The 24272-nt window shown below is 44.6% G+C and overlaps 1 protein-coding gene across 2 annotated transcripts in view; it reads left to right on the forward strand.

The window, feature by feature from the left end:
- Positions 1-24272, forward strand: part of DNAH17 (dynein axonemal heavy chain 17) — a 103319-nt gene that overhangs the window by 51675 nt on the left and 27372 nt on the right. For both annotated transcript variants that reach the window (XM_079965300.1, XM_079965301.1), the window contains 11 exons: positions 2122-2388; positions 4618-4779; positions 7946-8179; positions 10100-10264; positions 14731-14826; positions 15378-15595; positions 17362-17569; positions 19344-19459; positions 20538-20730; positions 22997-23232; positions 23964-24086. In XM_079965300.1, the coding sequence (XP_079821426.1) occupies positions 2122-2388; positions 4618-4779; positions 7946-8179; positions 10100-10264; positions 14731-14826; positions 15378-15595; positions 17362-17569; positions 19344-19459; positions 20538-20730; positions 22997-23232; positions 23964-24086 (2018 nt within the window). The remainder of the gene's footprint in view (positions 1-2121; positions 2389-4617; positions 4780-7945; positions 8180-10099; positions 10265-14730; positions 14827-15377; positions 15596-17361; positions 17570-19343; positions 19460-20537; positions 20731-22996; positions 23233-23963; positions 24087-24272) is intronic.

Genomic DNA, 24272 nt, shown 5'->3' on the forward strand with positions numbered 1-24272 from the left:
GCCTGCCATGAACATTTTTAAAATCGGCTGCAAGGCAACACATGGACTGCCTGTCAACGCTGCAGCTGCTGCACATAGAGAAGGTTGTAGGATTTGGCCTTCGGTTTTGTGGCCTGAAGAGTTCTGTTCAGACGCAGCCTGGGAGGTTTTGTAGGCAAAACGTCCCTTCCCCCCTGCCTTGCCGCCATGGCCCTATTGCCACTGGCCATGCCACTGCAATTGCACCCTCGCCCATGGCTGCTCCCATACCATGGCAAGGGCAAGGTGTTGTGGCAGCGGCGAATCTGGCAGGACTAGCAACAGCGGGGGGGGGGGGGAGTGTGGCAGATTTGCCACCTGAGGCAAATTGCTTCACCTCATCTCATCCGAGTACTGACCTTGGTCTCATTCTTAGAATCATTTGCTTTGGCTTCCCATGTCTATGGAGCTGAGTCAGGGACTAACTTGCATACATATTTTTCAAGCAAGGAAAGTGCAAGTGAGGAACATAACCTTTTAAAAAGCTGACTGGGTATTTTTTGTACACACCTCTGGTTGCTCAGTCCCTCTGCCCCACAATGTGATCTGAGGTATGTGCACTGTGGTAGTTTTCTTTTCAGCGGGGGCGGAGAGGGAATAAGGGGCTACGTTTAGCTTTAGTAACACACATCAGTTCTGTATCCAAGCATAGGTTCTAGTGTTATGACAGCCGTTGCGGTTCTCCAAACTTCTTTGGTCAGAGGCATGTTTTGATCTATGGGCTACTTTTAAAATGAGGCTGCATTTTAAATTGCATTTTAACCTGTATTTTAATTTTTTATTTATTTATTTATTTATTTATTTATTTTATTATTATTATTATTATTATTATTATTATTATTATTATGTTTTTACTGTGATTTTAATGGTGTTAGCTGCCCTGGGCCCGGCTCTGGCCGGGGCGGGCAGAGTATAAATATTTTTTTATTATTAGTAGTAGTAGTAGTATAATGTATGTGTTCTGACACTGAGCAGCAGGCAGAGGAAACTCCTGCCATTGTGTCAGCCTGCTTGGGAAGTGCAAGAGTGGCACCTAGTGTTCACTAGGGAATATGCTGGTTTGTGTTTCCTCCCTGCAATCGCTCTGGCAAGGGAAACACTTGGCAAGACGAGCCCCAGATCCAAGAAGTGCATCCTTGCAGCTGCTCCCTTTCTGCAGTTTAAAGATGTGGCTGTGTGACCGTAGCTCTGTTCAGGAATCTTGTTCAAAGTAAAGGGGTCACAGTAAGGATGAGGGAGGTGTTGGTTCAGTTTGCAATTAAAAAGATAAAACTATCTGATTCCCATTTACCCAAACAATGTGTGAACCGTAATTTGAACTTCTTTTGTGAAGCAGTTCTCCAGCGAAACAATCTGTACAAAAGTGCATATAGTAGGGGAAAGTGTGAATAAATGCTTTTCCCCCCTTAACATAACTTTCAAAACATATTGTAATGGGGGAATTTGCTTGCCAAAAAAATGTATATTAGACAAAATTGCATACAAAAAAAATACGTTTCAGGAGAAATACACACTGATATTGCTGACAAATTTTCATGAGAACTTTGGAGGGTTTTTTTAATGCAAACTGATGTGGAAATGTGGAGAACTGAACAGGAAAAATGAGAACTTGAGAGAAACTGAAATTGCCATCCCTGCAACAAAGCCTGTTGGCCCCACCCCTGTCACCGGCTTCATCATCTCGCAGATGTTGGGAAGGTGAACTTCTGCAGTGGGGGGGCCCTGCTATGCTCATGGTGACTCCCCATGTGATTTAGAACCCCGGAAGATCAGGATTCCCTATCACACTGGAGCCTCCAGAAGAGTCCATGTGTGGTGCTGAGGTTCACCTTCCCAACCCAGTAGAATGGGCAGAGGCAACAGGCTCTGGAAATTGCGTGGGGAAGAGAAGGTCCAAATAGGGCTTTCCAAAATGGCGTACAGATCTGAAGATTAGCTTTTCCTCTTGTGGTCCATCTTTCACAAAAGGAAAGCTGCTTCTTTCCCATATCAGTGTTGGGAACTTTTAAGAGGAATAACTCCACTTCAAAAAAAAAGGAAGCGTCTTCTCTCTCTCTCTCTTTTTAATGTAAGAAACTGACATGTGTCTGTTCTGTGGTGCAGGCTGACTTGGCTTCCCAGTACATCAAATCTGCTGTGAAGAACACCCCCACCGTGTTCCTCATGACGGACTCGCAGGTTGCTGAGGAGCAGTTCTTGGTATTGATTAATGACCTGCTGGCATCTGGTGAGATCCCGGGGCTCTTCCAGGATGATGAAGTGGAAAACATTATTAGTTCCATGAGGCCCCAAGTGAAGTCCATGGGCATGCAGGATACTAGGGAAAACTGCTGGAAGTTCTTTATTGACAAAGTCCGTCGGCAGCTGAAGGTGAGAAGGCCGCCTTCTTCCTGAATATGGGGTGGTTGTGGTTGTTTTCGTTCCAAAAGCTTTGTACAACAGGGACATACTAAAATTTGACTGTGTGTGTGGTTGAGACTAAAGCACCATCTCTGCCATTCACACTGTTGGGCATGTGGGGTAGATGAAAGCAGGAACTTGTGGCTGAACAGTGCAGCAAGACTTTATAAAGCAATGTCGCTTTTGGAAATGTTGGGAGGAAAAGTCCCTGCCTTTGGGTCTCTGGTGCAAGTCACAAAAATGTCCTAGGCCAGCACTGTTTATGTGGGGTGAAAGGCTCAAGAGGAAGTGAATCTGACGCTAAAATTGAAGCAGGTCTTGGAACGTTGTTTTTTAATACCGTGACCTAAATGGAGTACCCAGGAATATCTGAAGTGGGGCAGGGGGGAAGCTACTGCTGGCATTAACAGATGCCAGTAACAATGAAGGATACTTCAAGTCATTCCATCAGCTATCAGTGGGGGGGGGGGGCAAGCATTCACTGGCATAGGCTGCACATCTAGTGCCCTTCCAGTGCTGCTTGTCTGTCTCATCAGGAGATTATGGGATTTGCAAAAGATTATATAGTGGTTCTACATCCCGTAGAAACATACTTCTGTTGTTAACCACAGATCTTAATAAATCATAGTTAAAAAATGAAGGGTAGAAAATGACAAGGATTTGCTTTCCACAGGACCTCAAACGTAGGTGGGGGGGGCCTTCCTAATACAAATGTTTCTGTGCCTTGTTTCTGAGAGCCTTTAGTAAACATCATCTCATAAAAGGAATGAAAGCCTCTGAAATGTGTCATTGTCCACACTACTGTGGTAAATATCCACATGGCAAAGTCTTGCTCCTGTTTGAGGCTTTGGGCCTTTGCTGTTGTCGAAACAGCTGAAAGGGCCTGCTCCAAGAGGCTTATTTTGTGCCCCCATTGATGGATGCATTGCAGATCTGCAGTCACTATTATTTAGTATCCATTTACCCTGATTTTTCTCAGAGTGGCTTAACCGGTGCTTTGAATTAGCAGGGTCCAGATTCTTATGTTTTGGGTGTTCTCCTTTTCTTTAAATTTGTCTCTCTTCCCTGGTCACTTTGTGTGTGAAAGGAGACAAATCTCCTGCGCTTGTTCCGATTTTCCTTCTCCCTGCCACGGTGCTCCTCTGCAAACAAATAATATTTAATGGGCTTCTTCTGAAGTATGTCTTCCTGTAATGGAGAATAAATATTATTAAAAGCACATACTGAGGTGAAGATGTGCTCCAGAGGAAGAGCAAGTAATGATAAAATTCTGAAGAATGAAACATTATGAAGTTCTCTTCTTCGGTAGGTTCCCCCCCCCCCCCAACTCTCTAAATCCAATGAAAGAAGAGGTGTGTCCTAAAATCACTTTCAGTCTCCCAACAGATGCAAAGGCACAGCTCCCAGATCCCACACAGGCTATAGGTGCTTCAAGTGTTGTGCTTTGCCATTGCCCAGGGGATCCTCAATTGCACTACATAGCCACTAGAAGTAGCAAAATGGCTTTTTAACCTGGTGTCTGACTAGACTTAGGTTGCAACCCTCTCCTCAGCTGATGAAACAGAGCTAAAACTTATAATGAGGCGGGGGATTTGCCCTGGATGGTTTGTGCATTCTCAAGTCCTCAAGCCCATTTGTCCTAGGGCATTTCCCCACACCTCAGAGGGAGGAAAACAAACGCTCAACTACGGTAGGGTTGCCATATTTCAGAAAATGAAAATCCAGACAGAAAAGTCATTATAAAGGAAACAGTTTATAAGAAGTAAATAAGGAGGCCAGATACAGGATAAAGGAAGTCTTTTATTTGGTTGGTTGTATTGCTGTATGTTATGCTCACTGTATGTTATGTTCACGTTTAATGAGGGTGGATTTGTGTATTGGGGGTGGGGGGTTGTGTTATGTTGTAAATAAAATTCCAATAAAATTAAAATAAAGAAAAGTCATTGAGCTTTTTTTGAGGTTTTAGAGCTACTTCCAATATGGGTTGCCTTACGGACAGAGTTTCCGATGGCTGAATCTCGGATATGTCTGGGAAATTCCAGGCGTATGCCAACCCTAAGCTGCTGTGGTTTCTGCATAGACCAAAAGGGTTATTGCAATAGACAGAAGGAGTTATTCTGTTCTGATTTAGCTTGCTCCTGTGCTGTTTTATATAATATTTCTTAGGTTCTTAATGAGCGTTTCCCTCCCTGGCTCCAGGTGATCCTTTGTTTCTCTCCTGTGGGGTCCACCCTCCGTGTGCGGGCAAGAAAATTCCCTGCTGTAGTGAACTGCACCGCCATTGACTGGTTTCACGAATGGCCTGAAGATGCCCTGGTATCTGTCAGTGCCAGGTTCCTAGAGGAGACCGAAGGAATAGAGGTGACTCCGCCCTTAACAGCTGTATCATTTCCATCAATGCCATTACAATGAATGTTGTGCCCCCCAGCATAACTTGGTACTAAGGAGGGCAGTTTCTGCCTGTGTTCCATGAATGGTTCCATGTTCTGACCTGGTATATACCGTATTTTTCGCACCATGGGACGCACCGGACAATAGGACGCACCTTGTTTTAGAGGGGGGAGAACAAGAAAAAAAAAATCTCCCCCTCTCTGCCCAGCGCCCCTTCAGCGAAGCGGCAGGAGGCGCTGCGCAGAGAGGAGGAGAATTTTCCCCCTCTTGTTTTCCCGCTCTAAAACAAGGTGCCGTTCAGGCGGCTACCTTGGAAGCCTGGAGAGCGAGAGGGGTCGGTGTGCACCAACCCGTCTCACTCTCCAGGCTTCAGGTTCCTTTCGACCTGCTCTTTGGGGCTGGTGGGGGAAGCCCACCACCAGCCCCAAAGAGCAGGTCAGGGAGCAGCGGAAAGGCGCAGCGGGGAGGCTGCTGCCATAGCCGCGCGTCACCTCTCCAGCTGGGAGAGGGTCGCGGGGCTATGGTGTCTTCGCTCCATAGGACGCACACACATTTCCCCTTCATTTTTGAAGGGGAGAAAGTGTGTCCTATAGAGCGAAAAATACGGTATATGTACACCAGAGTTCAGATCAGAGATGGAAAGCCTTTTGTTCTGTTGTGGGCTGCATTCCTTGTTGAGAGGGCATGTGCTGGCAGTGGGCAGGGCCAAAGCCCAAAGTGGGTGTGGTAAGAACCAAAATTTGGGTGGGGCACCCCTTTCTTCTGCCCTCCCAGCGGGCTGCCAGGGTAGAGACAGACAGGCTTGGTCATGGATGTGAAAATTAAAAACCAAAACATTGAAAATGCAATTTTTAAACAAAACATGTATAATACAGAGACATCAAATGGCTAAACCCATGAACAGTAAAAATATAATGGTATTGTATCCAGCTGTATAAAACATGTCTGCATTCCAAGTGTTCCTAGAACTCCATTGAAGGCTATTGAGAACTGGGCTGAGTTTTCCCTTCTTACTGATATTATTTACCTGTTTTCATTTTGGGGTTGGTTTTTTTTTTCTTTTCACATTCATGACAAGGTTGCACCTTTTTGTTCTGCATTGATTGCAGTAAATATGGCAAATCCATTCATTGGCACTATAGCCATCAGGCTTTGTTTATGCATAGGTTGAAAATATAGCATGCTTATTATCATTTACACCTTGTTTACCTTGACTTCTGTGTTTTACGTTATTACTTTCATTTGCCATCTTTGCACGTCACTGTGAGCCATAAACCAGGGCTTACTGTGTATTATCCAGTCACACCCACTTTGGTCCTCCACACTGGGGAGAAACCAGCCACAAACCCTGGCTTACTGTTATGTCCAAACCAGGGGTTGTAGTTTGTTCCACCAGACCACAATTTGTAGGCAAGGTTTGTTCTTGGCTTACTGATTGTGGATTGTTTCCTCTGCCCCAGCATCAGGAGGAGAAAAGCAGCCCTGACAGTCAGCTGTGGTTTATAGTGAGGTGCAAATTGGTCTTTTTCCTGTTAGAATCCCTTTTCACACCAGTGTCTGCTTGCAAACACATAGAAAGGTGAGGCGACTCTGTTAAAAGCCCATCTTTCTAGGTCTTCACCTGGAGCTTTCACTCCTTGGAAATAATCTTGCCACCACATTTATTTATTTATTTATTTATTTTTGACATGCGCAGCTGATAAAACGGAGCGGTACAAGTCCAACACTGATTTTGTTTGTAGAATCTGTATTGACATCAGTGTCCCCTTGAGACTAGTTACTGCTAATACTCACCTACCTTGACTTTTATCTTTTCATTTCCCATCCTAAGCACATTAAACATTAATAGGCACTGTGTTATACAGCAAAGCTCATGTTGCATATTTAAACAATGGAAAATGGGGCAGGCAAAACCTCAGATCCTTAGAGCAACATTCGTTTTGCTACCACATAGCAGCATTTACACAATTGAATCAGGTGTCAAATATGCACACTGTGGAAACAGAAAGTTGTGGCCCCTGATTTTGGCATAGTTTGTCCCATTAACTGCAGCTGCGAATTTAATGGACTTATTCAAAGTATTCAGGTTTGCACAAGCGTACGCTTTGACTAAAGTGCATGTTTTGCTTGTTTTATGAAACGAAAACTAACGAAAATGAATTGAGTCTTAACTTGAGTTTGATTATTATAATTCTTGTAATTCAGCACGTGAAGTAGCAAAAAGAATCAAGTGAAGTCAATTCAAATGAACAGATGTAAAAATTCATAATGGTTGAAAAAGCAATTAAGCAAAACCCAAGCATCTTAAACAAGACACATTTTACTGTGTGACGTCCAGTTGTAGCCATGAACCAAGTGTGTCCCTGTCAAATAATGTGTATGATCTTGGTGGCTGTTACTGCTGGAGTTTCCCATAGTTGCTTATTGCCTGGCTCTTTCCTAGTGTGCTTAGGGGAGCCCTCTAAATAAGCCAACAAAACTTAGTAGTCGGGGGGCAGAGTATTAACTTTCTAGGGAGCGGGGACAGAGAGTTCCAGTCCTCCTGATGCAGCTTGCTGCATTTCTATCTGGGTACAGGGAAATGGAGGTCTCTGTTCCTCCTTTGCCAATCCGCTCACTTGCCTGCATGCAATTTTTTTGGTCACCTCTGGTGACCAAATACAGATCTGGCTTAGAATCACAGTCTATTAAAGTTTTAAAAAATGTCTCAATTAATGAAGCAATGAAGTACAGTAGTACCTCAGGTTAAGAATTTAATTCGTTCTGGAGGTCCGTTCTTAACCTGAAACTGTTCTTAACCTGAAGCACCACTTTAGCTAATGGGGCCTCCTGCTGCCGCTGTGCCACCGCTGCACGATTTCTGTTCTCATCCTGAAGCAAAGTTCTTAGCCTGAGTTAATATTTCTGGGTTAGCGGAGTCTGTAACCTGAAGCGTATGTAACCCGAGGTACCACTGTAAATGAACAAATTCTGCCTAACAAGAAAAAGGACAAAATGTATATAAACTGAGATTGCTTGTGAAAATCGTAACTAAATGAACAAATAGCAAGGTTCCACTCTGACAATTCACGGCATCTCTGGTAATTGCCCATTGTTCCATACAATGGTAACTGTTACTCTGTGGTCCCTCTTTCAGAATGATGTCAAGTCCTCCATCAGTCTGTTTATGTCATTTGTCCACACAACTGTCAATGAAATGTCCAAGGTCTACCTGGCTACTGAGAGGCGCTATAATTATACCACCCCAAAGACTTTCCTGGAACAGATCAAACTGTACCAGAACCTGCTTGCTAAAAAAAGAACAGAGCTTATTGCCAAAATTGAGAGGCTGGAGAATGGTTTGATGAAACTCCAGAGTACAGCCTCACAGGTATGTGTGTGAACACAGAATTGCCATCTGTACATTTGTTAACTGTTTTTTAGTGGCTGGTTATTTTCAACCAAATTTAACGAGATTAGATAGCTAGTAGCATATTGGGTGCTATATTTTGGTCACTCAGGATTGTGAACAATGCAAATGTTCCGTATTTCACGTTGGGACAAAACTCTAATTTGGGATAAAGGTTGCTCTTTGTGAGATGACTCTCTCACCACTGCCTCCAAACATATGCTTAAACATATTCCCTCAGTGAAGAAGTTCATTATTCACACACAATTAAAAGTTTTCCCAGATGAAGAACCAGTTCATGTTCCAACCACGTTTAATTCATTCCCTAATACTCCCTGCATGTTGATAATAAAGCGATAGCAGGCTCAGATTAGTCACTCCATGGAGTTTCGTGACTTTGTTTTTCTCCACACATTTTCTATAAAAGCCAGAATTGGCGTGGGCAGCCCAAACATCACAATGGAAGGAGGGAGGGAGGCTACTTAGCACTTTCTCATGCACTCACATTTCAACACAAAATAACCCATTATCAAACTGCATTTTCATTCATGAGAGGAAAGGCTGGAGGAGAAGGTTGTGTTCCTCTCTGCGCCTTGCTTTCTCTTGCTCCTCAGTTTGCCTAGGTTGGAGGGGAGTAGGGGAAACTCCATATGATATGCAGTTGGAACGCTAAACCACACACAATTGGATCTCTCGGCAGTTTTTTATTTGGTAAACCAGCCACGCAGCCACGCAGGTGCCTAATTTAGACTGTGGTTTTCAGGCTTGTGGAGGTGGGTGCTTCTTTCCCTGCTGCACACCTCCTCAATTTAATTCTCCTTCTGAAGCTGCTGTTTAGCCACAGAAGGATGGGAGGGATGGCGAAAGTGATGAAGATAACGCAAGCCATTTAGAGGAGGGGTCAGCAAACTTTTTAAGCAGGGGGCCGGTCCACTGTCCCTCAGACCTTGTGGGGGGCCGGACTTATTTTTTTTGGGGGGGGAATAAACGAATTCCTATGCCCCACAAATAACCCAGAGATGCATTTTAAATAAAAGGACACATTCTACTCGTGTAAAAACACCCTGATTCCTGGACCATCCGCGGGCTGGATTGAGAAGGCAGTTGGGCCGGATCTGGCCCCCGGGCCTTAGTTTGCCTACCCATGATTTAGAGCAAGTTGTGCATAGCAGGCAGGGCATATATTACGCATTTCAGGCTTGTTGCCATACTTTGCAGTAGTGAGAGGTACTTGTAGTGACCTGCTTAGATTATGGTTCATTAGCAATCCTCTTTGTTTTTTCAACCCTTTTCCCCTGTGGTGTTGATTTCATTTTACCCCTTTCCCAACATCTGCCAACACTGTTTGGGGGCGGGGAAATGATTTTACTATAATTTATTGGGCATTAGCCAGAAATATACTGACTTTTTCACCCACAATTTTGTTTTATTTTTGAAGCTTGGGCAAATGGTTTCACAAATCCACTCCACCTTCATTTACCTTTTTATGCACTGGTGCTAGCTAAGCTGCAGCTTTGGCACAATTTTTTAAGAGGTCTAGGCAGCACAATGATGTCATGTCATGAGGCAGCCAGTCAAATTTGGCTCTGTGACTCTTATCACAACTCCATTTTAGTGAGAGCAGGAAGCATTGCCTTCACTCTTACTTAACTTCCTGATGATACCACGTAACCAATCAGATTTGGCTATATGATGAAGCCTATTCAGAGTAAGAGCAATGTTTCCTGCTCTCACTCTGAATGGTTGATTATTTTCACTCTGTTTCTTAGGTGCCCTGAAATAAGGGAAAACAAAAGCAGGAGAGTGCATTTCACAGTGGGAGGGGGTTCACAAAATAAGTCTTCTAACCTGCACTCCTTGTCAGTGGAGCTTTAGAGTTTCCTTTCCTGTTGGACTTTTTAGGTTGATGATCTGAAAGCCAAACTTGCTGTTCAAGAGCTGGAGCTGAAACATAAGAATGAAGATGCTGACAAACTGATCCAGGTGGTCGGGGTAGAAACAGAGAAAGTGAGCAAGGAGAAAGCAATTGCTGATGAAGAGGAGCTGAAAGTGCAAGTCATTAACACCGTATGTACAACTGTTTTCTGCTGTTATGATGGCTGCATATATTGCAGGTGATGAGGGAAAGGGCATGATTCTAAAGAGGTCAAGTTTTTTTCCAAAACCTTGGTTTTTTGCTTATTAAGTTTAAATCCTGCCACCTGACCAAACTCATAAATCAGTTGCAATACCCTTTTGGTACTAGGTTCTGGCTCTTGTAAGGTCAATACTAGGTCATCTGCAAATGCTTTAAGTTTATACTGTTTCGCTCCGACCTGAATACCTTCCACCAACCGGTCTCCTCTGATCATATTTAAGAGCACTTCCAGGACCGATATAAATAACAAAGGGGAAATAGGGCAACCTTGTCGTGTTCCTTTTTCAATTTTAAACTCTTCCGTCACCACATTGTTCACTATCAATTTTGCCTTTTGCTCCGAATAGATTGCCTCTATCCCATTCTCAAACCCCCGCCCTACTCCCATTCCTTCCAAGTTTTTCTTCATAAGCTTCCAAGAAATATTGTCAAAGGCTTTCTCCGCATCTATAAATATCAACACTGCTTTTGTATTGATATTTGTTTGCAAGAGTTCCAAAATATCAATGATGTTCCTTGTATTAGCAAACAAATGTCTACCTGGGAGAAAGCCTGATTGGTCCTTATGAATCACTTCATTTAACACTTTTTTAAATCTACTTGCTAAAATGTCTGCAAATATTTTGTAATCCACATTCAGGAGGGAGATGGGGCGGTAGTTCTTAAGTTGTGTCTTTTCAGTTTCTAGTTTAGGTATCAATGTGATGAAAGCCTCTTTCCACGACTCCGGTGCCTTCTTCCCTTCCATAATTTCATTGCAAACCTCCATTAAAGGATGTATCAGATAGTCTTTCAATGTCTTATAATATTTGGAGGTGAGTCCATCTGGCCCTGGAGATTTGCCCAGTTGCATGTTCTGAATGGCTTCTTCCATCTCTTGTTGTGTTATTTTATAGTTCAGGATTGTTCTATTTCGGGGAGACAACCTTGGTAAGCCATTCTTCTTTAAAAATTGCTCTATCTCCAATTCGTTTTGCGGCCCTTGTGTATATAGTTGTTTGAAATATCTCTGGAAACTCTTTCTGATCTCCACTGGGTTCTGAATATTTCTTCCTTCAATTTCTAAATTTGTTACCGTGTTCAGTTTTTGTCTCTTTTTCAGCTGCCATGCTAGCAGCTTTCCACATTTATTTGCCGATTCAAAAGATCTTTGTTTCATTCGCTCGACTTTCCATTCCACTTCCTGATTTATCAGTTTTGAATATTGTGCTTCGTAATGTTTAATTTCTCTTAGAATCTCCTTTGATTTCGGTCTCGATCTCAGCTTCTTCTCACCTTCTTTAATTTTCTCCAAAATCTTGTATTTTTTCTCATTCTGTACTTTTTTCTTTATAGTATTCTGTTGTATCAGAAACCCCCTCATAACCGCCTTACTTGCGTCCCAGACAGTTCTTTTTTCCACCGTGGTGTTCAGGTTTATCTCAAAGTAGTCCTTCAAAGCTTTTTGGGCCTTTTTAATAATCTCCTGATCTCTGAACAGGTTGTCATTCATCCTCCATCTAAAGGAGCCGGTTGGGGTTAGTCTCATATCCATCTTTACAGCGTTATGGTCGGAGCAGGTCTTTGGGCAGATTTCCACTTTTTTTATCTTAGGTGCCAGGCCTCTAGTTGTCCATATTTGGTCGATTCTTGTCCATGTCAGTTGGGCTTCAGAAAAGAATGTTCCTTCTCTTCCTAGAGGGTTCTTTGTTCTCCAGATGTCAATCAAGTCCATGTTGTCCGTCAATTCAAAAAATGTTTTAGGTAGTCTGCCTTCTTTTGTTACATTTTGGCTGTGCGACTTATCCATGTTAGTTGATACCACCCCGTTCATATCTCCCATCATAATGATGTTATCATAGTTCAGATAGTCCAGCATTATCTCATGCAGCTTCTTATAAAATTCCGATTTTCCCTCATTTGGCGCATAAATTCCTAATATCAAAAACTTTTCTCCTTGAGTCTGGATCTCAATTGCCATAATTCTTCCTTGTTCATCTTTAAATAGAAATTTTGGTGACAGGCTCTCTTTTACATATATCACCACACCTCTTTTCTTTACTCGATCCGAAGAGATAAATTCTTGGCCTAATCTTTTATTTATTAACACTTTTCTATGTAGCCTAGTCACATGTGTTTCTTGCAAACAAATAATATCCAATTGTTCTTTTTTCAAAATATGAAATATCCTTTCCCTTTTCTCCGGGATGTTGGCGCCATTTATGTTCCAGCTCAGAAGTTGCAGAGACATCCTGGGCAAATCTGTTATTGCCCTGGTGGTGGTGTCTTTTTGTCCTGGTCTTCAGGCCCCAGAGGTGTGGGTGTGGGTAGAAGCTGTGGTCCTGCCCCTGAAGGTCTTTCAATCCCTTTCTGAAGGTCCTCTCCGTAGATATTCAAAAATTTATCTCTATCTTCAGCTGTTTTAATTTTCACCTTCTTCCCTCTAAATGTAAAAGATAGTCCTTGTGGAAATTCCCACCTAAAGATAATTGAGTTGCTCCTCAACAGCCTTACTAGTTCAAGATAGGTGGATCTAAGGTCCAAAAGTTGTTTAGGAATATCCTTGTAAATCTCGGCTCTTTTGTCCAAAATTTCAAGTGACTTTCTGTAGTGTAGCCCTAGTATTTTGTCTCTTTCCTCCTTGGATCTCAAAGTAATCAAACAGTCTCTGGGCTTGTCCTTCCTTGTTAATCTCCCAAGTCTAAAAGCGGTCACAATTTTAAAGTCCTTTTCTTCCTCCAAAGGCCACCACTTGGAAAATTCCTTTGTCAAAAACTCAATTAAGTTCCCTTGTTCGGGTTCAAGTTCTGGTATAAACCTCAATTTTAGGTTATTTTCCCGGGCCCGAAGTTCAATCATAGACAAATAGGCCTGCTGTTCCCCAACCTGCTTGTGCAATGGTCTTACCTCCTGCTCCAGTGCCTCAGTTTTCTGGATGGCTTCCTCTGCCAATTTCTGATTTTCTACAGTGGATTCAGATAAATTGCCAATTGCTTGAGCATTCAAGGTAACTTGTTCAGTTAGCTTGTTGACACAATCTCTGGTCTGATCAATTTTTGCCGTTTGTTCATCCACTTTTTTGTCTAGGCCTTCCAGTTTTTCAAGTATTCTGTCTAATACTGAAGCAGATCCACCTGTTGCCATATCTTCTCCCAGCAGATGCTCACTTTCTTCTAGTTCTAAAACATCAGGAACGGATGATCTGTGAAAGTAAATTCAAGGTTGTTTGTCTTTTTCCTCTAGCCGCTCTTGTTAGTCTCCCAGTGCCACTCATTCCAATTCTGTCTGGTAGTCAAGGTCAAATTGAATATGTTCCCATGAGAATCCACAGGCCCATAAAATAAACAACCAAGCAGGAGGAAAGCAAACCGAAAGGAAAGTCACATATGATTGTAAATCCAAAGCCCTCTAGAGGGAGCCCACTTATATTGTAGGGAAGAAGTCAGATTATTAATATCAATTATTTAAATCTTCAAGATTTTTCCAAATTTTAATACTTTAAAAGCACTGTCCAAACAGCCTTTAATCTCCAAAAGACCTTCAGTTTAGTTGTGTTTGGCAGAGTTGGTCTCAGAATATCACAATGTCTCAATAAGTGCAGAATATAACAGTTCAATGTAACAGTTCCGCTAAAGCTCAGCTAGTAACAACTCCAGCAACAAGGTATCAAAATCTTGCAATCTGACAGTTCTGTTATCTAGGCAATCCGACTGCCTGGGATTCTTTGTCAATTTGTAAATCCAGCAGAACAGGTGAAACACAGTTCGTATTTCGAAATAAGGCTTTTAAAAAGTTAAGTCCCAAAGCAACTTAAATAGATGTAAGAGTTGATTGCCTTTTAACGCCTCTTCAAAGGCTCCAAGCATGAAAGTCTTTGCTTTAAATCTTAAGCAGTGGCAAGAGATGGACTTCCTGGTATCGTCTCTCGCTTTTAGCCGAATTAGCAAAAATTTATCCTCCAAATCTTTCTTTCTTTTCTTACTCATGAGTTGTTGGTTTCAAGCCGAATGTTTCCAGGAAAAGAGGACAGCGCTCACCGACAGCAGCTACGCGGCTTCACTCTACAGGAAGAGCGATTGACTCACAGCACCGCGCCAACCCTTCCACGTTCCGGGACCTCTTACGGGGTCCCTTCTACGTTTCGGGGGGCGCTCCTGGTGCCCGCCGAGTCCCACGGCCACAGGCTTTCGCTGCCTGTGGTTTTCCGATGTGGGTCTCCGCTGCGCCGTAGCGGACGACCCGTTCCTGCAGAGCTCCCTCTTCGCAGTTAGAAGAGGGCAGCCATTGCCGGACGCGCCGCCTCCGGAAGTCCTCCGGACTTCAGGATTTCAAAGTTTGCTTTTATTTCAAAGCTGATTGGCCTGCATAAACAGTTTTGTTCAAATGTTCATATTTTATTGGGACTTTTTGCCCGCAGAATGTAACAGAGAAGCAAAGGGCCTGTGAAACAGATTTGGCTAAAGCTGAACCAGCTCTGATGGCTGCCCAGGAAGCCTTGGACACTCTCAATAAGGTAAATCCTTGAAGCATTCAGCTGCTATATCCTGTTGCTTTTGAAGGTAGATTTGTTTAAAGTAAGACAAGAGAGACAACAGTGCTGTTCTTGGGGTGCTCGATTCGCGTCTCAGTGATCCCCTCCAGGCCCTTTATATTTTCAGATTGCAGAGTTTCTCACAGTATTTTGAAACTGCAATTGAATTCTTGCCACAAATTATTTTGATATCAAAATAATGATCACTAAAATGTAAGGTAACTTAAGCCTCCACAGTTTAAGACATTTTCTACAATCTTGATTAAGGGTGGAGCTGTGAGAATGAGCCTATGAGCTACTTCCCAAAAGCTTTTTGCGTTCCAAACCACCCATAGCACCTGTTGTCACGATCATTGCCCACCTTGCCAAAAACTCACATTTCTGAGCTTGGTTTGGACTCTTAACTCAATGATTTTTTTGTTTCATTGCCAGATTTACAGTTTGGTGGCTAGGTGTCCTGATATACACTCTGGAAAATCACTGTCACTGCTCCCTACCTCTCTCTCTCTCCCCTACCCCTTCTACTTTTCCAGAACAACCTGACAGAACTGAAGTCTTTTGGATCTCCCCCAGAAGCTGTGGTTAACGTGACAGCAGCTGTGATGATCCTAACAGCCCCAGGTGGCAAGATACCAAAGGACAGAAGTTGGAAGGCAGCAAAAGTCATGATGGGCAAAGTGGACAGTTTCCTGGATGCCCTAAAGAAATATGACAAGGAGCACATTCCAGAGAGCTGCTTGAAAGCTTTCAAGTAAGAGGAATCTAAATTTATGCTCTTACAACCAACCTCAATTCCTACAGTCTGCTCATTGGATCAGAGGTGAGAAAAAGCAGGGGCTGTTCCTCTCCAAGGGCCCATCCCCACCGCCAATCCCATTTTGTGCCCCACACTCAGCTTCTTCCCTTTCTGCGCCAGCATTGGTCCTGCCTGTTGAAGGGTAGCAGCACTTTAGCATCAGCCAACAAAAAGCAAATACTTGTTTCCTAGTTGCTTGCCCAGGAGTGAGGTTGTGTAACTCCACCAGTGTCCAGGGGCCGGCCCCTTCTTCCTCCTTATGCTAAAGTCCTATAACAATATTGTCTGTAGGATTTGCTGTGCAGATTTCCTCCTGTGAATTCAAGCCACTAGCTTCAACGGATGGACAGGGCAAACATACGTGTAATGGTTCCTAAGGGGGTTGCTCGTGCGAAAGCAGGTGCCTATCTTCCTGGCTGGGTGCAGACACCTGGCTGGGCTGCCAAAGTGAACCTCCTCTGTCCGGACAGCCACTCACCCGTGGCTGACTCAATCGCTGGCAGAATCCGTGAGTGGGTGTTTCTTAAACTTTTTCCAGCAAAGAAGTTCTTTGACGCCTAGTCTCCGCCTACCCTCTCTGCGCGGAAGCCTCCTGCGCAGGGAGGGCGTCGGCAACGGAGGACCTCTAGTCTCTCCACTGGTCCCAGGCAAGGAGTCATGGGACCGCCTCACCACTTCCCCCACCAGCCCCCCTTCTCCACTGGTGCTACACTGATTCTCCTCCCCAGAAGATGGGCTGCTTCTCCCGATCCCTGGACGCCCTCTGGAATCCCTCTGGGCTCCGTGCTCTCCCTCCAGTACTGATGGCAGTTCCCTGACAATACGAGAAGGGGCAACCTTCCTCCCGGCATAATATTTTGCCCAAGATCTGCAATGAATGGTGTGTAGTCAGAGTCATAACGTAAGAAGTGCCCTGCTGGATCACACCAATGGCCCATCCTGTTCTCACAGTGGCCAGCCCCTAAGTTCTATATTTTTATTAAATCCCAACAGTTGTTGTTGTTGTTTAGTTGTTTAGTCGTGTCCCACTCTTCGTGACCCCCTGGACCAGAGCACGCCAGGCACTCCTGTCTTCCACTGCCTCCCGCAGTTTGGTCAGACTCATGCTGGAAGCTTCGAGAACACTATCCAACCATCTCGTCCTCTGTCGTCCCCTTCTCCTTGTGCCCTCCATCTTTCCCAACATCAGGGTCTTTTCCAGGGAGTCTTCTCTTCTCATGAGGTGGTCAAAGTATTGGAGCCTCAGCTTCAGGATCTGTCCTTCCAGTGAGCACTCAGGGTTGATTTCCTTCAGAATGGAGAGGTTTGATCTTCTTGCAGTCCATGGGACTCTCAAGAGTCTCCTCCAGCACCATAATACAAAAGCATCAATTCTTCAGCGACCAGCCTTCTTTATGGTCCAGCTCTCACTTCCATACATCACTACTGGGAAAACTATAGCTTTAACTATACGGACCTCTGTTGGCAAGGTGATGTCTCTGCTTTTTAAGATGCTGTCTAGGTTTGTCATTGCTTTTCTCCCAAGAAGCAGGCGTCTTTTAATTTCGTGGCTGCTGTCACCCAAATCCCAACGGTGCAGCAGTGATTTAGCCTCAAATCACCTCTTTTATAGGTAAATGCAGCATACAGAAGTGATAAGTTGTATGATGTGCCTTTGTAGATCTTAACTGTGCTTTTCCTTCCATCCAGTGCAATGCTGCTTTGTAACTTTCTCGCTGCAGGCCATTTCAAAATGACCCAACATTCGATCCAGAGTTTATACTGTCTAAGTCCACGGCTGCAGCTGGTCTGTGTTCTTGGTGCCTGAACATTGTTCGCTTCTATGAAGTCTACTGTGACGTTGCTCCCAAGCGCCAGGCCTTGGAAGAGGCTAATAATGAGCTGGCAGAAGCGCAAGCAAAGCTCACGCTGATCAAGAACAAGATTGCGGTAAGTACACCGTCACCTTGGCTCGATAAAATGCCAGCGCCCCCTTGTGTCCCATCAAGTAAATATCACTGTTGAAATTGACTGGCATTGAGGAAGGAAATTATTTAACTATGAGCTTGAGAATCACATGTGGCATTTTCTTGTGTCTGTACAAACTGAGAGCTGACATTTCAGCTATGTGTGCGAACTGTAATCTGTCTCCAGTTCATGACTCAAATGAGCATATAAAGAACCTTGCTGGATCTGATCAAAGGCCTCTCTAGTCCAGCATCCTGTTTTCCATTGTGTCCAACCAGATGCCTGTAGGAGGCTCATAAGCAGGAGGACATGCAGGCAAAAGCCCTCCCCAGCAACTGTTACTCAGAGGCAGGTAGCATACGGCCATCGTGACTAGTAGCCATTTGCTAGCTGCTGCATTTGTCTAATCCTCTTCAAAGCCATCTGAGCTGGTGGTCATCACCACATCTTGTGGCAGGGAAGGCCATAGGTGTTAACCATGGGTCAGCAAACTTTTTCAGCAAGGGGCCACTCCACTGTCCCTTAGACCATATGGGGAGCTGGACTATATTTTTTTGGGGGGTGGGGGTGGGAATGAACGAATTCCTATGCCCCACAAATAACCCAGAAATGCATATTAAATAAAAGGACACGTTCTATTCATGTAAAAACATGCTGATTCCCGGACCGTCTGCGGGCCGGATTGAGAAGGCGATTGGGCCAGATCCGGCCCCCAGGCCTTAGTTTGCCTATGCATGGTGTTACCTATGCAGCGTGGGAAGAAGTTCTTCCTTTTGTCTGTCCTGAATCTCCTGCTCAGTTTCTGCTGTTACTGAGTAGGAGTGAGAAATGCATAATTTCCACAACATGTGTAATTTAGAAACATCTATCACCTCCTCTTAGTTTCTTTTCTTCTATAGCAGAAGCCCTAAGCATAGCCTTTTCTTGTTGGGGACCTAATCCACCTTGCAGCCCGTGTTTTTTTTAGGGGGTACACAGTACTGGCACCTCTTTTTGTTGTTGTTAAAAAGTGTGGCACTTACTGTAACAACTTCATGGTGAGTGCCGGCACCTATTTTTCTAGAAAAAAAAGCACTGCTTGCAGCCTCTGGTTTTAAAACTGTAAAGCACTTTATAACAGCTAAATGCAATTAAGGAGACTTCTGGACAGGAGTTTGTTGTAGAGTCAGTGGAATCACGCACACAAGCCTTTTGCAAGGTCTGCACTTCCTGGGAATTTAAAAAAAGGGAGTTCATGCACATGTCCCGAAACACATGATTGCATTGCCAGAGAACAGAAAAGGGGCAGGGGAAGAGTGTTTGAGGGAAGAGACAAAGAAAACTTCTGGATAGTTTCATAGTTCTGCCCTGATATGTACAGCAAGCAGAGTAGAACAGCAACGAAGATCTGTGACTGAAAAACATAGCAATGTGCAGAAGCTAACGTGCCAAACGGACATGCACTGTGATTCCTGTTCCGTGTACCTGTGCTCATGGGAGCGGCTTTTATCTGTGATGCATGGAAATGGTTCTCACAATCCTCCTATAGCTGAATCCTTAAGATATGGGCCCCACGGGGAGTATGCCATGGAAAATACTTCTGCATAGCTGTGGGTACATATATACTGAGTGCCAGTAACAGATACTTATTGGCATTTTCAGAGTTTTAAGACACAGCTTGTTAAGTACTGTCCCACTAAAACAAATAGTGGGGTGCACCTGCTGAACACGTGCAGCAAGTTTCTATGAGAGTAACAGCAAACCCATTGTTTTAAAGGATCTAAACGCCAACTTGGCCAATCTGACTGCTGAATTTGAAAAAGCCACAGCTGAGAAAATCAAATGCCAGCAAGAGGCAGATGCAACAAACAGAGTCATATCATTGGCTAACAGGTAACATGCACTCTCTCAGGAGCATCCTGTGCTGGTATTAGCTAGTTGCCACTACGATTCACGAGTTCACTATGAGCAAAACATATTATGCGGAAGGTCTGTGCTTGATCTCCCACCATTTTATTCACGAAACAGAGCTGAGTGGGTCACTGTTTCAAAGATAAAACACCATCACAATTAACAAAATGGCAGTAACTGTGCAATTGGTATGATCTTTGAATCGCTCGACCAATCAAGCTGTAATACTCTTTCTGTGATGTTTACAAATCTGCTTTTCCAGAAAGGTCTAAAAAAAACCCAATAGTCATAGCTGTCAACTTTTCCCTTTTTTTAAGGGAAATTCCCTTATTCCGAATAGGATTCCTCGCAAGAAAAGGGGAAAGTTGACAGCTATGACGATAGTAGTGGCCCTTAAAATAATATAAGTCTGGAAGCAGTTAAAAGAACCTCAAACATTGCATGTTCATATCATATAATTTTTGTGGTTCTGAGGGGATCACTCAGTATCTGGAGTCAGCAGTACTGGCCTCTTGGTCATCCCAGCTGGTAAGAAGAAACTTGTTGTTCTTCTCAGCATGCTGTGAACCATTTCCTGAAAATGGAATACTACATTAGAGAGTGAGTCAAAGATGTGGAGTTTATTTAGAGAAGCTGCAGTTATATTTTTTTTGGGGGGGGGGAGACTGTCAGTTCAAAGGCAAGCAGTTCCTTTTGTGTTATTATGGATCTTCTGGTGATGGAGATCTTAAGTGATTAGCATATAAAAAGACTTCAAAAAACGGCCACTTTCAGTCTTGAAATTTCACAAAACGTGCAAGGCATCTCTCAGTAGTGGCGGCCAGGTATCCCAGGAATGTGTGGTTGGAGCTTGTGCTGCAGCCCTCCAGCCTGCCCTGCATTTGGAAACTGGCCCTCATCATGCAAAAGTTGCCCACCCTAATCTCTCAAAAAGTCAACATTCCAGGCAGACAGTTAATCAGTTTCTGGGAATGTACGGGCCTAGCATCAAGGCAAAGGCTGGCCAGAACCCCAGGCTGCGCTAACCAAATGTGCATCTCCTTTCGAAATGTTTATTCAGGCTTGTTGGCGGATTAGCTTCGGAAAACGTGCGTTGGGCCGAGTCTGTGGAAAATTTCCGTGAGCAAGAAAAGACTTTGTGCGGGGATGTGCTCTTGATTACTGCATTTGTTTCCTACGTTGGCTATTTTACAAAAAAATACAGGACTGAGCTTCTGGACAAGTTCTGGACTCCTTTCCTCCAGCAGCTAAAGGTGAATCTGCTCAGTGCCGTGTTGCACTAGGGCAGCTCTGAATAAAGCTCTGGGACATAAATGTAGAGTGATATATTTGGGGATGCATATCATAGCCTGGTGAGCCCTGCTTCCGTTTTCCAGGAAGTAGGATTCTGATCCCCATGGCCAGCCAGACTACAGGTGGATTCCTCTTGGATATCACTGGCATCAGGTGCCTGAGACTAAAGCCCTTGGGCTTGATGGTTTATTTTGATTTGTTTTAGACATTTAAACATCCCTCAATTTAAAAACGAAAATTTCCAGGGCTTACAACAGCTCTGGAGGGACGCGGGTGGCGCTGTGGGTAAAACCTCAGCGCCTAGGACTTGCCGATCGTATGGTCGGCGGTTCGAATCCCCCCGGCGGGGTGAGCTCCCGTCGTTCGGTCCCAGCTCCTGCCCACCTAGCAGTTCGAAAGCACCCCTAAGTGCAAGTAGATAAATAGGGACCGCTTTATAGCGGGAAGGTAAACGGCGTTTCCGTGTGCTGCGCTGGTGCTGGCTCACCAGCTGCAGCTTCGTCACGCTGGCCACGTGACCCGGAAGTGTCTCCGGACAGCGCTGGCCCCTGGCCTTTTAAGCGAGATGGGCGCGCAACCCCAGAGTCGGTCACGACTGGCCCGTACGGGCAGGGGTACCTTTACCTTTTACCTTACAACAGCTCTAATCACTGAAATAGTTGACAATAGCAAAGGGCAGTGCTAAAAGCTATCACCCCACAAATTGAAAGCCTGGAGAAATAAGCAGGGTTTTTATATGGTGGTGCCAAGCAAACATCCCTAAGGAGAACCTTGAGAAGGGAAGGCAAAAGCAAAAAGACCCTCTCCCTGGTCATCATCCACTTCACTTCATCTAGAGGAGAACCTCAGATGAATGTTTTGATCTATGGGCACGTTAGTGGCATGGAAGAAAACATCATTTCCTGTACCCTCATCTAAACTCTGTAGGGTTTTAAAGGTAAGCACCAGCAGAAGCTGCATAGACACTATATACTGAAAGCACAAACCCATACCCACCCAAAAGAATTGTGGGAACTGCAGTTTACCCCTCACAGGGCTAAAATTCGCAGCAGCCTTAAGAAACTGCACTTCCCAGAATTCTTTGGGGAAGGAGGATGTGCTTTAAATTTATGGTGTGTATACAGCCTCAGTAAGAAATGGGCTGGAAGCCAGTGGAACTCCTTAAGCCTTGGCAAGATTTGTTCCCAACACCTGGTCCCACTTAGGAACCTGGTGGCTAAGCTTTGCGCTAACAGTAACTTCCAGGCAGTCTTCTGATTTAGCAGAAATATTTATGTTCCATTGATTCCAGGCAGAGTCAGCTAGTTCACTTCAGCTCCCCTAAAGTCACACAGCAGTTTCTAACCTAACCTAAATTAATATATATATTTAATCCTTAATAGCATGGAGTCAGCATTTGAGCCTCTCCTGGAGTTCACATAGACCCCTGCTGCAATGTTTACTTGGTGACAAAGTCTATTCCCCAATAACAATACCTTTATGGAGTTCCCAAACTCCCACCTCACCTCCCTTCAGGAAATCCTACCTGGTTTATTGGTTCTTCATTAAAGTGTCTGGAGCAGTCTTCTCCAGTTCTTCCCTTCCCGAAATGCCATCCAGCAGGCCCAGGGGATGACAAAACACATCGTACAAGAAGTTCTCCCTTCTGGCCATCCCTGCTAAGAGCTATTGCTGGTTCTGTTTAACCATCCATTCTAAACTCAGTTACATCATTTGCCTACTGCAGGAGTACCCAGTGTGGTGGCCTCCAGGTGTTCTCCAGTAGCAGCCAATGCAGTGGGGCAGAGCTTCATAGTCACCCTCCCAACGCTAGAGTCTCTACAGCTTGCCTGAATGGGACTGGGGTAGGTCAGGGTGCCAGTGGGACTGGGGCCACACAGCCACATCAGGGCAGCCAATCTAGCCATTTTGCTCATGCACCAGCTTGTGCTTCCCAAGCTTGCCACCACCCTGCCCCATCCCCATCCAGGTAAACTAGCAACTCTGGCATCAGGTGGGTAGCTCCACGACTTGGCCCAACCTGCCGCTATTGACTACAACTCCCATCATCCCATTGGCAGTGGTGGCTATGGCTGATGGGAACTGTAGTCCTTCAACAACTGAAAGGTAACACATTGGCTCCCCTTGACCCATGTTATACCCACGAGGGGTTATTGCCACTTGCGAGATTATGTATTAAACAGGAGCAGTTGATGCATTTCAGGACCGTCTTATTTTACTTTGCAGGTGCCAATTCCCATCACCCCTGGGCTGGACCCTTTGAGCCTCCTAACAGATGATGCAGATGTAGCAACGTGGAACAACCAGGGGCTCCCCAGTGACCGGATGTCAACAGAAAATGCAACTATACTTTGCAACACAGAGCGCTGGCCACTCATTGTAGATGCCCAGCTCCAAGGGATCAAGTGGATTAAGAACAAACATGGAGAAGACCTGAAGGCCATCCGGCTTGGACAGAGAAGGTGGAGCCATAGCTATTCTGCCCTGATTCTTCAAGTTTTCTGCCAAACAAGGAGTTCCCTACAGCTCCAAAGATGAGGGTGGCAATGGTCCAGAGGTGCTCTCCAGGGATCACCAACCTTTTCAGGCCCGTGGGCACCACCCTTTCTGGTGACATCTCTCCCCTCTCTAGATCATCCCCACCACAGAGAAAGAAAGAGGGACAAATGCACACATGCCCTTAGCTTTTTCCATTTATCCGATACAAGTCCGATTCAGCAGAGTAAATCTGAGCCCTAAAAACACAGTGCTGAAAGGGAAACTGGGAAAGAGCATAACTTACCACTTCCTCCTTCAGTTGTATGCACTTTTCGAGGAGGAAAAAAAGTAACCTGACCACCTCATAACCAAGGGGAGGCCCCATGAAAAGACCTCAAAGGCACCATTTCATCCAAGAGGGCCATATTGGCAATCCCTGTTCCTTTCCATCAGATTCCGTATGTGTTAAGGGACGCTCCCTCGTTGCCACTTGTTTGCATATTGGAAACTGCGGGGCTAAGCCTCTTCTGCCCAGATCCCGCTTCAGAGCTGTCCAGTGTCTCTGAACTCAGGGAAGCCCAGCCCCAAACTATAGTGATTTTTCGTTAGGCTCCTTTTTCCGTGAGCACCAGCATTCTTATGTTCAAAATGAGGGGCGGGGATTGTATTCTAAAACACTGTGACGTACTTAACGGATTTTCTTCCAATGCTGCAGCTATCTAGATATCATTGAAAAGGCGGTTTCTGATGGAGACACCCTGCTCATTGAGAACATCGGAGAGACCGTGGAGCCTGTGCTGGATCCTCTGCTAGGCCGAAACACCATCAAGAAAGGAAAGTAAGTTTGTCGCAGCTCCTTTGATTGAATCCAGAGTAGCCCTTCCTTTTTAAAACGGAATTACTGTAGTTAGGGTTAGGCGTATCTCTGTCCATTCTCTCTTAAGTCTGTCCCTACATTGGCCAGAGTGCCTCCATTACTAAGATGTCACACAGCTACTGTTTGCTGGCATTCCCAAGCCCTAGC

This window comes from Podarcis cretensis (genome assembly GCF_951804945.1).
Source record: "Podarcis cretensis genome assembly, chromosome: 2".
NCBI classification, from domain to species: domain Eukaryota; kingdom Metazoa; phylum Chordata; class Lepidosauria; order Squamata; family Lacertidae; genus Podarcis; species Podarcis cretensis.